General features: G+C 46.2%; 3 protein-coding genes across 3 annotated transcripts; 2 read left to right on the top strand and 1 right to left on the bottom strand.

Moving 5' to 3' along the window:
- Positions 1 to 2,875: 2,875 nt before the first annotated feature.
- Positions 2,876 to 5,515, bottom strand: GLAREA_00579 (PLC-like phosphodiesterase; the record flags this gene model as incomplete). The annotated part of the gene is made up of 3 exons (XM_008085337.1): positions 2,876 to 3,053; positions 3,474 to 4,981; positions 5,027 to 5,515. 3 exons carry the CDS (start codon positions 5,513 to 5,515, stop codon positions 2,876 to 2,878), a joined length of 2,175 nt encoding a protein of 724 aa, XP_008083528.1.
- Positions 5,516 to 6,237: 722 nt separating this feature from the next.
- GLAREA_00578 (RmlC-like cupin) lies at positions 6,238 to 6,595 on the top strand (the record flags this gene model as incomplete). The annotated part of the gene is made up of 2 exons (XM_008085336.1): positions 6,238 to 6,320; positions 6,394 to 6,595. The coding sequence occupies 2 exons, from the start codon at positions 6,238 to 6,240 to the stop codon at positions 6,593 to 6,595; spliced, it is 285 nt and encodes a 94-aa protein (XP_008083527.1).
- Positions 6,596 to 7,322: 727 nt separating this feature from the next.
- On the top strand, positions 7,323 to 9,949 carry GLAREA_00577 (uncharacterized protein; the record flags this gene model as incomplete). Its single annotated transcript, XM_008085335.1, has 2 exons — positions 7,323 to 8,635; positions 8,683 to 9,949. The coding sequence occupies 2 exons, from the start codon at positions 7,323 to 7,325 to the stop codon at positions 9,947 to 9,949; spliced, it is 2,580 nt and encodes an 859-aa protein (XP_008083526.1).
- Positions 9,950 to 14,674: the final 4,725 nt, after the last annotated feature.

Genomic DNA, 14,674 nt, shown 5'->3' with positions numbered 1-14,674 from the left:
TCGCAAACACCTTTCATATCACAAAGGAAAGATATCTCGGGCCTGAATTACTTTGTGTTTCATCCAAAACTAAACGAAAGTACTATCATAATCGATTAGTCGAAGGAGCTTCAATTGCCGCGATGTCACCTATATTGGATTCAAAAACTCATATTCGCTGCTGTATCACGGCCAAACATCGAACAGATCACTCAATACCTTGTCACAAAAGCAGGCCTCGACACATTTATTTTTACGTCCCTTGACGTCGAAAAGCCACAAGAAGATCTAATGGTCAGCCGTTCCCAGCATCGCGGAAGCAACCCCGGGTGCCATGCCGAAACCTTGCCCTGAAGCTAGTCAGTGCAACGCTGTACCCTTGACGGAGCCCCGAGGAAAGGGAAGCCCTTGCGAAAATGATCGACCCTAAGGGGCTTTTTCAAAGGTTAGTGTGCTGAAATTGATTAATTAGAAAGGTTCCTGGGTCGACAAAAAAATATGGACGGCGGGCGCAACCTGGTTTGCACCTTGGAAGGAGCGACAAGCGAACTCGAGATGCGGATATCTCAACGTTCCCCAAGTTCTCGTACGACGTAGCTTTGTACCTCTGTACAGCTTACTCTTTTTCGGAGATTTCGCAGATTATTGCGGTAGTCTATATTGCCCTTCGTCAAGGGAGTTTGGACCGTTTCTGTGAATGCATGAGTCTACCAAACGACTTCCCTCTCAAAAGTTGATGCTTGTTGTTCCATACTGCCTTACCTTCGACAAACTATCACGAGCATACGAAAATGCGACAAATAAAGAGAACTCGCAATCCCAGATGATCCATCGACTGCTACCTCGACAGTTACATTTTCGATGACAGCTAGATCTATGCTTACCGGGTCCATACTGTCGGAAATCGATACTACTGTCGATCTCAGATCTCAACCAGCAATTTGACTGGCTAGAAACATACGTTGCAACAAGTGGCGTCGATGCGGGAGACTTGAATTCAAGTGGTCAATGTCCTTCACAAACATCTAATTGCTTTTGTTGCTCACATATTCGACGCCGTGGTCACACGAGACCACTGAGTGCGACCCTACCGCTCATGTCTCAGAAACGTCGCCAGCGGCTGGCTTCAAATCACCATCTGCAATCATCCACCTGTGTCATCGGAGTAATTCAAAGCACGCCAGTATCTCCACGATGTTTGTTGGCATTCTAATACTATGAGCTGTGCAAGTCGAATATGACCATCTGCGCTTTCGGCCATAGACATGTATGCGATCAAATCGCCCGGTAAGCGACAGCCACAACCGCATTGTTTCGACAACTTCCCGTAATTCCATGTCGGCCGCAGGACAACCACTCAGGCGAGTACGGGAAGATTCCTTGCGCCATTTCTGCACATCCAGGGCCGAATTGCACTTTGAGATAGGCCTCTTGTCGGACACCTTGCTTGGTATAAATGAATCTAGATAATCACGATATCTACAGTCGGAATCCGGATGCACTGTTCCACACGGCTTGACAGTTTATGAGGCTTATATCGAATACACGGGTGCGTTCTGTAGCACAAACCTCTCTTGAAATTCAAGTCTGGCGGCTACTTGAATACTCATTTATTCATTCAAGTCATTCTTTTCTTTTCTTTTGCTTCGAGAGTGCTTTCTCTCACCGAGTATATGCAAGCAGGTTCCCATGAGAAGTTTCTTTTCCTGCATCAAACGACGTGCATACTTATCGATGTTGAACCTCTTGACTCGCAAAATGGACTGACTTATATGGTCCGCGTCTTTTTTACTGGTGCAAGACTCCACATCCATTGGCGAGGTAAGTCATGAGGATCGGATATTGTATTCGGAGGCCTGAATGGTTTGACATTCACTAAACGCAGCATCTAGAAGGCAGCTGTCATTCTTGAGAGAACCTAGGAGATATAACAACCAAACCATATGAGATATTGTCTTGTCTATCCAGGACCACTCATCATCATTCCCCTAAACTCCTCATACCTCTCACCTCACACGCTCCGTCATAGCCTGGTCCGACCCAGAAATCACACCACTACCCAAATCCCTACACAAAGAATGGCAAACACGTTTTTATCCCTCCTCACACAACCACAACATCCGATCACGTTTCACAATTTTTCGTGCTCTGTGCTCCCTTCTCCAGAAGCCTCATTCATGTCCTTCGTTTCTGTCTTGTCCTCCCAGAAAAATCTTTCCCGTCTCTCTTTCTGTAGTACAGAAAACATCTTGGTGTAACCAAATAGGCGTGGGGAAGTGGCACATTGACTGGCTTGGGCGTGTATGTTGTGGTCAGGCTCTCGTGGTGATGAGGTATGTCGTCCCACTGGGTCTTGTTGTACTATCGATCAAGGCAAGAGATTTTATTGTAGTAGTGTCTTTGCGACTATTTTGGCTAAATGAGCATTCATGACGAAGAGAAATCTAGCATATGTCCCTTGCCAATGCAAAGGTAGCAAGCACTAAGCGCTGGAAAGTATCACATGTTGATCATAGGAGCCAGCGAATAAGTAGGGTCAGGCTAGAGTAACAGCATCAGAGTACTGTTTGATATCTAGCGTTCGGGAGATCTACACCGCCTCGTCATTTCATGAACACAAGCAATTTCTAAGTTGAAGACGGAATAATAATCTCAAATATTGCTAAACCCGTGCTAAAATGATAAAGACTTCCTGCACTACCATGAACTTTTAGTGCCTCGTCTATATTATAACTCCGGGGCAGCCTCTTGCTATGCTGCCAAACGCCGCCCAAAAAGGGGTATCCTTCCATTGCTCAGGGAAACATCTTTCACAGCACAATCCCTCCCGTCCATGCAAAACGCTCCCACGTCCAATAAACGCTAACAAAAATACGCGTTTCCACACTCATAGACCTCAGTATTCGGAAGGCCTCAGCCGTTTATCAATTTTGACGAAGATCATACCAGGCGTCATGCTACCCTTCACATCAAACAAATGGATGAAGCGGTAACCCTGCTGTAGACGATCTAGCCGAATGCAAGCCCATGCAACTAATTCGTCTTTGGTGTAATTTGCATCTTCGACTTTGAATCTAAACAAAAAGGTTAGCCGCAGCTCCAAATATGTAAATCGCAAATGTCAAAATGGGGTTCAAGAAATAGGTTCCGCTAATAAAAGTTTTCTCAGAAACAGTTCAGATGTAGCGCCGGCGGCACCCGCTCATGTGCACCCGGATTAACACAACACTGATTCAGTTCGAAGCTACCAACACGGGCCGTTGCGCTGAACCGCAGGTTGCCAGCGCACCCCGGAAAAGTAATAGAGAAGTAAATCTTCCATACGAGATTCGGACCCGGTGGTCGGATTTGAAGCGGTGATGAGGTGGCATGATTGAACGTTGATTTTTTCCTGCTGTCGTGTAGGCCAAGGCAACTAAAGAAAGTGACCTTGGCACACTTGGCATTGAAAAAAAGGGGTCAAAGGAAATCCATTGGGAATACGGATAACGTACCTGACAAAACTAAGTTCTTCGACAACGTTTGGTATGTCCCGAAACGTCAAATGAACGCCCTCAGGTCCAAAGTCCGGGTGGTCTCCCTTGAGGTGATCAGTCTTTTCTTTGTAATCGCCTTCTTTCGCTCGACTCTCGCGGACTTTTGGTTTATCATCCGAGATGGCTGAATCCTCAGGTTTTTCTATATGCAGCTCGCATTTGATATATGGATGTAGACTTTTAGCCGTCGTCCCTGACGGAAGTGGAATATGCTGCCCAGCGTAGACAATTATGTCCAGATCCAACGTCTTAATCTGGATCGGCTCTGCTGGATCACTGCGATATCCAGGAGGCTTCAACACCCATCCATGCTCACCAGCAAACATTCCTTCATTAAGCATCATGCCTTCGTCGAGTTTCTGCCAATTCAAAGCGACCATTTGAATGCCTTTCCGCCAAAACACAGAAGGATCAAGATTTGAAGAGTCGATACGGAACCCAGCCGGATAAGCTCGCATAAAATAATCTCGGTTGTGATTAAACATGTCGGATTTCCTAGTCGAGTGCAGGTCCATGATTTGGTTTTCACCAATTGAGAAAACGTGTGGTGGACTCTTGGCTGATAGAGTGTCGAAGCTCTTAAAATGCTCACTATGTGTGTAGATTCCCAGATTGCTGAGTTTCTCACAGATTTTAGCTCTCTTTTTGATCGCCTTTTCATCCTCGGAGCCCGACTGGTACGAATCCACATCGCTTTTTGTAATGGATGGAGATAACGTAGAGCTTGTATCGACCTTTTCCGGTGCAGCTTTCTTGACTTTGATCAAAATCTTGTTCTGAAGTTCCTCGAGACGCGGAAGTCTCTCTTGAGGATCACACGTTTCGTGGGCTTCGTCGATAAGGTATCCCGCCCATTCTTCCATCATTATATCAACCATCTTCTCCTGTTGTTCCATATCTGCATGAACTTCTAGGCTGACGATGATGGGGAGACTGCTAGTGAGAAATGCGCTCTCGCGTATCGATTTACATACAGCCCGGAACCCTACCGGAGCAGTCAAAGTCCAGCCATGTAGGACGAGAGGCTCGCCATTCCTCATGGATCTTACTGAAACGGGCCGTTCTGTAATATGTCCAGTCTGCAAAGTCGACGAACGCCCACGCTGCTCTTCTGAAGCCACTTCCTGGGACACTTCTCGGTCCTTAGTGTTTTCTTGCTCTATTTCCTTCTCCCTTGATTTCACTTTGCGTACCCCTTTCCCTTTATCTTTATCCTTCTCCGACATCTCCGATAGCTTCTGTTTTGCAGTAGCATATTTCTCGCTTGCCTTTTCAAGCGCAGCAGCAGCTCGACTTGACAGAGTACTCCCAGATATGTGACGTTTATGCTCCGATTTCGTGGGGGATTGGAGAGAGGATTTAATAGGGGAGCGGCTACCATCAGGAGCAGGGCTTGGGCTCTTTTGTTCCGGTAGCTCCCCGTTGTGGACATCAATCTCTATGCAGCGACATCCACGGATGAGGACCTGGTTGATTAATTAAAGATGAATAAAAACGATCGTGATGCTTACATTTTTGTAGGCTTCGGTAGAACTTTTGGAGGAAAGTTGGTTTCCCATAAGATATGTGTTGTGGCTACTGCTGATATAGTAGTTACTGATAGGTCTGGTGAGGTCCTTCTCTGCCGGGTTGGAGTGTTTGATGGATTCGAGCCCGTAACTGTAATAGATAGCTTCTAGGAATAGCTCAAACGTGTACGAGTCCTTGTCGAGATTCTGGATTGTATGGTGCTGGACCTCTTTCAGCCACACGAGGAATTTGTCGCGCGAGAGATTCGCATCTTTGCCCCGCAACCCGTCGTAAACTCTTCGAAGATGTTCCTGCACATCGTGTGAAAGGTACAATTGATGCAATGGAATATCGGATTCAGCATCTCCTCCGCCGGCCTGAATCAAGGGTCGAAAATGTGTATTATGGGTTGGGGATAGCATCGTCGACATGGCCATCAGTTTGTGGAGAGAAAATTGATTGCCCGAGGGCGCCAGAAGACCTGGAGGCATTGCGCTTGAGATCGCAGTCTTATACGACTACAAACAGGGTCAGTGACTCACGTCCACAAGGCTGTACGAGTGGCATTTGGAAGAATGAATGTGGTTGCGGGCCTGCCAACGAAGCCCAGCAGAGATGGTGAATCGCCTTGATTTGAGGGCCGCTGACGTGGGTTGATGCGGGGGAATACCGTGAAGATGGGTTTATATGCGGGTATATTGTGTATGTGTGTACGCACCTTCGAACCAGATCAGACGTGACATGCGGACCAGAGCGAGGAAAGGCTCCTCTGCGGATGAAGTTATATTTCGCAGATGTCTGGAAAGAAAGGGTTGAGGCTGTGAGATGGCCGTTGGGTACAAGGCTCCATTTTGCATTCAGCTGTTCGCTGACGGTCGTCGTGGGGGCCGAAGATCATTCCAAGGGTCTGCCAAACATCGAGACAATTCGAAACACATGTCGATGCAGGAATAGGCGGTGAGATTATTGGATAAAGTACGGTAAATACAAAAGTATGGAAATGGTCAATTTTCTCTGGATATTGTAAATAGAGTGTAATGTTTTGTTTGGTTTGGTTGGTTGAGTGCCTGAAAGAAGAAGCTGGAGGGAAATGTTTTTAGTTTGCCGAGGTGTTGCCAGTTGGAGCTATGTCATCGGCGCAACCTTCTTTCCTCTACATCTCCACTCAATCTTTCCAATAAATACATTGACACCCTGAATAAAGATCACCATCATGGCAACCAAATCGCAACGCGACTATGAAAAGGAAGTCCGCTCGTGGGGTTTTTCTCACGTCTTCACTTGGAGTGACAGCCCGTGAGTGTGCCTCCATCCATAGGGGGCACTCAAAATGGGACGACCACCGTTCGAGGCTGACAATTTGCCACAGACAGGCCCATTACAGTCCGCACTCTCACCGGGGTCTCACCACCCATTTGATCCTCAAAGGGCAGCTCACAATTACATATCCAAAGGACAAAGATTCGCAAAAGACAACCTACGGGGTGGGAGATCGCATCGACGTCGATGCTGGGAAAATCCATGAAGTTTGGATAGGGAACGAGGGGTGTACCTATGTCATTGGGGAGTGAAATAGTTCGTCGACAAAGTGCCATCATCTTGGCTCACATTGCCATGCAAATAAGTTGCAGTTATATGTTCGCCGCCGCCGCCGTTTTGCTAAGGTCCGCATTTGAAGCTCTGCCTTGAAGTCCCAACTATTGTGTTCATTTCCTTGATCCAAAATGCCGTGGTAGCTCTGGAAGTCCTCATCCCGCGCTCCCAATTGGCGAATATCTACTAGCTTAGAGAATATCCGGATCCATTTATTAAGCACTTCCTTCAATCCAGATCTGTTTATTCCGAGTAAAACGACTCAGGGCAATCGAAAGACATTAGTGACCGGGCCGGACCGGTCGGGGATATGTCCGGAGAGGACGGACCATGCATTCTACCGGTTGGACATTTCAGGGTTCTTGCCGGTCATCGGATAATTAATAAGAAGCTTACTCCGTAGCTGAGGCTGATCCCGATTCCGAATGGGGGTTATTTAGAAATCATCCCTCTACCTCTCCCTCGAATATCCATCCGTCTACGAAGAGCGCTGTCCTTAGTGCTGTCATACACTTTCACGCCCGACTCGCAGTGCTTGGCATCAGCGAGGCTGAATCTTTTGCATCTGGCAGACTCCTCGTTATTGATGGCTAGAGATCACTAACACCCTCAAACTCCCATGAAATTGCCTCATTGTTCGCAATACTACTTGTCGGCTTCATTCTTCTTACTTGGAGCTTCGGTTCACAGGTTGAAACGCTAGTGATGGCTCCCACTGCGACTGAGCAACTTTTGCCCGAACTTGAAACTCTTCTCGTCGACCTGTATGATGCCTTAGATGATCTGGAAAATTACAGTCATGCTACACGACTCACTGCTGGTGCCGGCACAAGTACCGCTGTTGTTTTTGAAGCTGAATTATTGCGCGACAAAATCGAGATATTCTTAACTAGAACAGAAGAACATATGGCGGATCGTCTTCTCACGAGGACCTGGCGGAACTTCTGGGGAAAGACTCCGGTACAAGTCAAACGTCCCGGAGAGATTTCTGAGTTTAGAGCAATGAAAATGCCGTTGACACGACTTGTTGATGGCATGAAAAAAATTTCGTCCAAATATCTTAAAGGCTCCCGTCCAAACATTTTACGCCAACACAGTTGGATATTTGTTGACGAGCTTATCGACCCACCACAATTGAGACGTAATACAATCCTCACTCAAATGAAACGCCATTTATGGGTGTCCGATCGTCACAATCAAGAATTCACACGGCATAGTCCTTCGCCGCCGCTGAGAATTCACGCAAATGTAGATTCGGAAGACTCTGAATTATCGATGGATAGTAGCAGCGAAACAGGGAGCTCAACAACGAGCAACTCAGCGGAGGAAACACGCGTCTTAGATACATCATCAGACGAAGACAAGCATGGAGAAAACCGATTGTATATGCCCGGTGTGCAGCGGAAACTGATTGATCCTGCCTGGATTGATATTGAGATGTTGGGACATTGGCTTCGAACCTGTGACTCTGAGCACGGTGAAATGTGCAGTCGACCTCTGGGGGTTGATTCGTCGACCCTTGCACGGCCTGCTCTTCTCATAGATGTTAAAAAAAAATGCTTGACATGGACTGAGTCTAGTTTCCGCTATGCATGTCTAAGCTACGTTTGGGGGGGTTCCGCAACTCTCAAGACAGTGAAGGATAATCTACAATGTCTTCTGGAGCTGAACTCCTTGAAAGATCGTCAAGACGAAATTCCAAGGACAATAAGAGATACTATTGGACTTGTGGAGCAGCTCAACATTCAGTACCTTTGGGTCGACGCTCTGTGTGTTGTACAAGATGATGTAGAATCCAAACATACTCAGATCCAGGCGATGGCCGGAATATACGCGAATGCTTATTTGACAATCGTCGCAGCAAGTGGTTGGGATGCTGATCATGGTTTGCGTGGAATACAAGGTGTTACGGAACCACGTCAAGTGTCTTCCTTCTCGAAGGGTGATTTTCAAGAGAATCTTCAGCCTTTTGACAGCATATGGTATTCTAGAGGATGGACCTTCCAGGAATTAGCTTTGTAAATCATACTTCTGAGTCTGATCTGACTGGTGCTGACTATAGTAGATCTCCTCGAAAGCTTATGTTCCAATACAAAGTAGCCATCTGGGAGTGCAATAAGTCTGCTTGGAATGAAGCTTCGCTATTAGCCAACCAGGCTAGGCACTCAGGTTCACACATAGCTCAATCTAGAATAAGTCCTTGGAAACCTATGTCCCTGACAGAATTTCCGGACATTGCTCTCTATATTCGGCTTGTATCTCGTTACGTAACCAGGAAACTGACCTACCCCTCTGACGGGTTGCACGCTATCACGGGCCTTTTGTCACTGCTCAGTTCATCATTTCCAGGTAGATTCATCAGTGGTTTACCAGAAATGTTTTTTGATGCGGCTCTACTCTGGCAGCCTGAAGAAGTTATGCAACGACGTCGTGCGCCATCACTGGTTGAAAGTCCGCCCAGCTGGTCGTGGGTAGCTTGGGAGGGGAAGATAGACAATTCCGCGTGGCTCCGTCACTTCGTCCACCGGGAAATACATTTGAATTTTAACGAAGATCGGAAGCAAGGCCGGGATCTCTTGAGGGCTACCCAAGTTCTTCCACTAGTACAATGGTACGCTGGTGATACACTCGAAAACGCAACCCGAATAAAGACTGCTCCTTGTTCATGGGAGAAGTTTGATGCGTTTCCGAAGGGCATGGATCTGCCCGGCTATCTGCACTGGAAAAAGTATTTCAACAACAATTACGTCTATAAGGAAACTAAAGTAGGGAATACATCGACGTCAGTGGGCTGTAGCACTTATCCACTTCCCTTATCCGAAAGTGAGACAGAACCACCTATATCTGCGCGATACCTTTTTGGCCACGTCAAGAGGTGTTTGCTCAAGGTCGGTCGAAAATTGGGTGCCACAGATCATTTACTTCCTCATTATATGACAGTCGCGTTAAATAATGGCAAGGGTGAAAGATGTGGCGCATTGAACCTGCTACTTAGTCCAGACGACATTGGAGGCGATCTCGCTGGAAAGACCTTTGAGATGGTAGCGATATCAAGAGGCGAGCTCTTGTGTCCTAAAAGGTTGGACCCAGAAGATTGGGAAATGCGGTCTCGGGAATTGCTTGATTGGGGTAACTTTCGTGAAGCTAAGTCCTGGGAACACGACCGACTTACTTCGTACGAAAAGGCTCGACGCTTCACGATTATTGAGTTTTATTATGTTCTCTGGATCGAGTGGGAAGATGGCATAGCCTACCGAAAAGGACTAGGCCGTGTTCTAAAGGAAGCTTGGGATGGAGAGGGTGGGGATGAGATTGATCTAGTTCTTGGTTGAAGTTGGCTATGCGTTGATGTACTATTTTTATTGAGTCTCTCATCACTTTATTGGGGCGAGGGACCGGAACACAAGAGTTGTAGTCTCAGTCAGAAGGAGAAAGGAATTGAGGGTGTACTAACAAGGGCTAGAAGTGGATTTCATAGGGTGTTAAGATACTCAAGTTCCTGGCATTGATGAGGTGTACTTGTGGCTGAACCGCTTGAACATCTCAATGGGTATCGAAATTTTCCTAGAAAAATTCTTGTGCTGGCATTCGCTCATAGAGCCCAAGCAATCTCTTACGCTTTACACCACTAGTGTTCAAAAACGAAACCCAATATAGTTCTAGCTCTACTACAAGCTGAGAATGCTCGCAATGACAACTGCACTTTTAGTAGTAGCGAGAACTCTGTCTTGTCAATTAACTCTCTCGGTTGGTGAAGTCTTCCCACGAGGGACGACGGTTTCCAAGAAAGACAAAAGGTAACCCCTCCAGTGGTTAATTCGGAAGTTCTCTTTTTGAAGGTACACATCGTGGTAATATGCCGTGTTGAAGTTAGAGTACTGCCACTCGTCCTATTCGCTGCGAGCCTCGAGGTCATGTCGATGCGGATCACGGTATGCCGACGGAGAAGCTTTGTGACAACAAAGAAAAAAACCCCGAATGACATGAAACATGACGGGCGCTTGACGTGAGATATACTCACTTCCCGAACGACCGACCCCCTTCGTCTCTACCGATCACCGTTTACAAGCCATCGCCTGAACTGCCCACATCCTGCGCCTATTCCGAGAACGAACGACTTCCTCCTCCCTCCTCCCCCCCTCCATCAAAGAACTTACCTACTTTTCCGTTCGCATACAATAACGTCCGTATTCGAGTTCCCTGTCTACTACACGTCACTACGCCGGTTCAGATCACTTGTGAGCTAGCCTCAGGCTCGAATCGAGGGCCCGACCGACAGCATCATGTACAGCACTTCGGCTCTATCTGGCATGAAAACACTCTGATAGGTTAAGAACGGGTGTCTAGATTGTGGCGAGGTAGCTACGCCCGGTTTCTGTCAGTAACGACACCTCCAACAGTTTGCTGCAGGTCAGAGCCAGGTGTACAAGGCATACTTGGTAAAATTCCGAGTATCTGAAGAATTGTCCAAGTCTTGGATCTCCCTCGTCACGGTGTTCGATTTTTACTACAAGAAAGTATGTTGAAAGTGTGACTTAAAGGGCTCACTCAAACATAAATCATATAGCTTAAAATGCAGCTGCTTTCTTTTCTCAAGCGGTCAGAACAGCACTCACCCAAAGAAAGTCAGCCAAGAGCCATAAGCCACTGCAATATGCAGCGTTATAGTATTTTGCCGAATGTGGGCAGAGAGGCGTCTTACATCTGTTGAAATCACTTTCTGATTGGTCGTCAGTTTTACCACTGTTCTTGATTGGATGAAGCCGCTCGGTGCACTTTGCCCATTTATTGCCTTATCCCGCTTGAAATGCTGAGTGTGGGGAGAGAAGGGGTGAGCTTCAGTGTAAGGTTTGTTGCTCACAAAGATGCGAACCGTTGCCTTATCGATGCAACCCACAACGCAGAGCCTCATATTTTCTTCTCATATACGATGTTTTTCGCACTATGAAAAGCTGTTTTGAAAATGGCCAAAACATTCCTATAATTCCAAACAAGTCTACATCCAGCAACCACCCACCTTTCTAATAGAAGTCTGCTCATTAATACAACCCTCCTTCGGAAGTCGCATTGGCATTCGAAGCAGTACCATTTATTTATATCACGTGTTTATACATTGACCAATCTGTCTTGTCACAACATACATCTGGATTACACATTCTCCTTACAAAAGACTGTTCTCAAATGCAAGAAGTCATCTCTCGAATTCGATACTATCACAGCCTCCGAATCTAATTGTAGCGTTACCAATTCTTCTCATCGGCCAGTCCTTCTTCCTCGCTTGTAGAGCAAATCTATTCCTGCCCTATCACTTGTTACATATTATAAGTCAGTACAACTCTTCTCCCGCCTTTACAAGACTTTCTTACAAAGTACTTATAACATTCTAGTATTCATATCCCACAACTCATCTCATCAGGACACATGGCAGGAGAATTCGCCGCAAACATTGTTATTGGGACGATACAGGTGGTCATCGGAGTACTAGCATTGATGCAGCGGGGTGGTATTTTTCGGAGGTTTCGTCTTCGTCGCTTTAATCGCCGTCGCAGTAAGTACTCTTGCCTGTATCAAATGTACGATGAGAATGGTTTGCCTAATTGCTGAATAGGAATTGAACATAGAGGCGTAGTTTATATCCCAATTGAGGTGCTACATTTATAGCTGGGGTATACGGGGTTGCATCCTTGTATTGCCTTGTATTTTCGGACCAAAGGGGTTTAGTGAACATCGTTGGATATATTGTGACATGACGGAGCAGACTGGTAAATTTTGCTCAATTAAGCGCTTGGAAATAGTCTCCAGAGATTTTGATCCTTCATGTCGATCTTTCTTCACGCGAAAAAAATTCTTTAGTCGTAAACACCTAGGTCACATGTTTTCTCGCTTAGACAAAAAGGGGGGTGGGCCGCCCGCCCAGGGACAGAAATGGTCCATTTTGTGTACACAAGATCAAGAATTTCTAACCTGATACATCTGGTCGTATATTTAATATTTACGTTTTAGATGTCAGAATTATACTAGCATTTAATTTCTGAATTTGCGATGACTTGGTCGACTACTTGGTGACGGATGCAGCTGCCTTTCAGTTGCCTGAATAATATAAACGAAGGAGGATTGGAACACTTCAAAAAGTTTCGTTATACCATAAAACACATATATGATACTAATCTGCAAAGTGGTATGATTAACCATCACCGAATATTGAGGTCGTGTACAAGAAGTGATATTGACATGGAGCTGAAGCGGGCTTACGCAAGTGACTCTACAGCGAACACTTTCAGGTCTAATCTTATGACATACTATCAAATAAGAACCCACATAACCAATATGAGTTTCTCATACATATGAGTATCTGCCTCATCAAAACCTTAATAAATGACATTGTTATCTTACTGCGGCGGTTTCAGAGAAACTAATACCTGAAATAGTGCTTGTACCGCTAAGAAGCGACCTTTTCCGGTTCTTCTACATGAATTCTATTGAATATTGTATTCATAATAAGTCACATGGACCACAAGTACTTATCATTTATAATCCTAAGTTACAGATCGAGATTACGTATGACTAAATCAGGCAAGTGCATCAGGAAAATCAATTAAGAGTGAACCGAGAAATATCTGGCTTTGATTGTGTGTTTTGTGGGTTTAAAATGGCTCCACGAAACATCGGAATAACCCCGCGCCTACTCCTGATGTTGCTGTAAGCTACCTCGAGCTTTTTTGTCCGCGTTCCCACAAGTCATGGATGGCGTTCGTCGAGAAGCTCAGCACCAACCGTTCCCCACATCCGCATACGTTGCAACCCCCAGTTCATTTCTCGGCCGCCCATCCAGGCCGCATCAGTATAGCCTTCCCCAACTTCGGGTCAGACAAATATCACTTTTCACCAATGATAACTTCTTTTCGGAGGTAGTGTTACCACAACTCACCAGCGAGTTGCATCCAGTTGATATTCTAAGGTTACGAAGCAAGCCACCAACCGCCTGAACAGCTTCTGATTCGTTACGACTCAGATTCCACAATAACCTCTGCGTCGCAGCCAGATCCCATCCCATGATAGCCGGTGGCAGGTTTGAGTGCCGCGTTGCATGGCTACCGAGTACGACGAGTACTACTACTACCCACCCAGTCACGACAACCTGAAGCGGCTGGCAGGGGCGTGGGCTGATGTACGAAACGGCCACTCCCCAAGAGGATCTTTAAACAGGTCCATTGCTGGCCCGCTGGCCAGATGCATGCTCTGCTCTTATTCTGCCCCTATTGGCTGAATTTCAGACCCTCGCTGCGGGAGGGAGGAGTGGCGCTTTATGATTGTCAAACGAAGTAACCCCCAATCTGAACCTGTCCTTCTACCGTACAAACGTACTGTACAGTCCGTGCCAGCAACCATGATAACATGACGGTGCTAAACAAATTCGACCAATCCGAGAAGCCTCAAGCAGCCATATCTTCAATTGTGCGTAAGGCTTACTCGCTGTAAATGTGAAAGTGATCGCAAGACATATTCCCTGCTTCCCGATCAAGGTCCCTCTTCCGTAGAGGCTCACAATGTTTCTATATATGCTCGAAGGCCCACTTTGTATCTTTAAGATTGAACTCCAAATACTTCAGAGTTCACTTGGCGGGATGATTCGGTATATGTGATAAGAACTACATGAGCTACTTTATACTTTATGCTTTCACAATCTCATCACCTACCCAATCTAAATCCGGAAACTTCACCATAGTTTCTCCACTATCGTCGCAGACAAAGACTTTGTGCATCCAGAAGACTTTATCATCTTACTGGAAAATATCGGCTCATCCCAAACTTCGATCCTATACCAAACCATCGACTTCGACGAGAACATGGCAGGTGAACTAGCCGCAAACGTCGTCATAGGAACTCTACAAGTAGTAATTGGAATCCTAGCACTCATGCAAAGAGGAGGCATATTTCGTCGGTACCGACTTCGTGGCGTAGCTCGTCGACGTAGTAAGTCATTTTACCTTACCATGCTAGTTGCTGCAATGAAGTGTCTATTGACAGTTGATCAGGACGAGAACACGGGAGAAGGG

Source organism: Glarea lozoyensis (genome assembly GCF_000409485.1).
Source record: "Glarea lozoyensis ATCC 20868 chromosome Unknown GLAREA3, whole genome shotgun sequence".
NCBI classification, from domain to species: domain Eukaryota; kingdom Fungi; phylum Ascomycota; class Leotiomycetes; order Helotiales; family Helotiaceae; genus Glarea; species Glarea lozoyensis.
The sequence above is the reverse complement of the archived record's forward strand: the minus strand, read 5'-3'. Positions and strand labels throughout refer to the sequence as shown.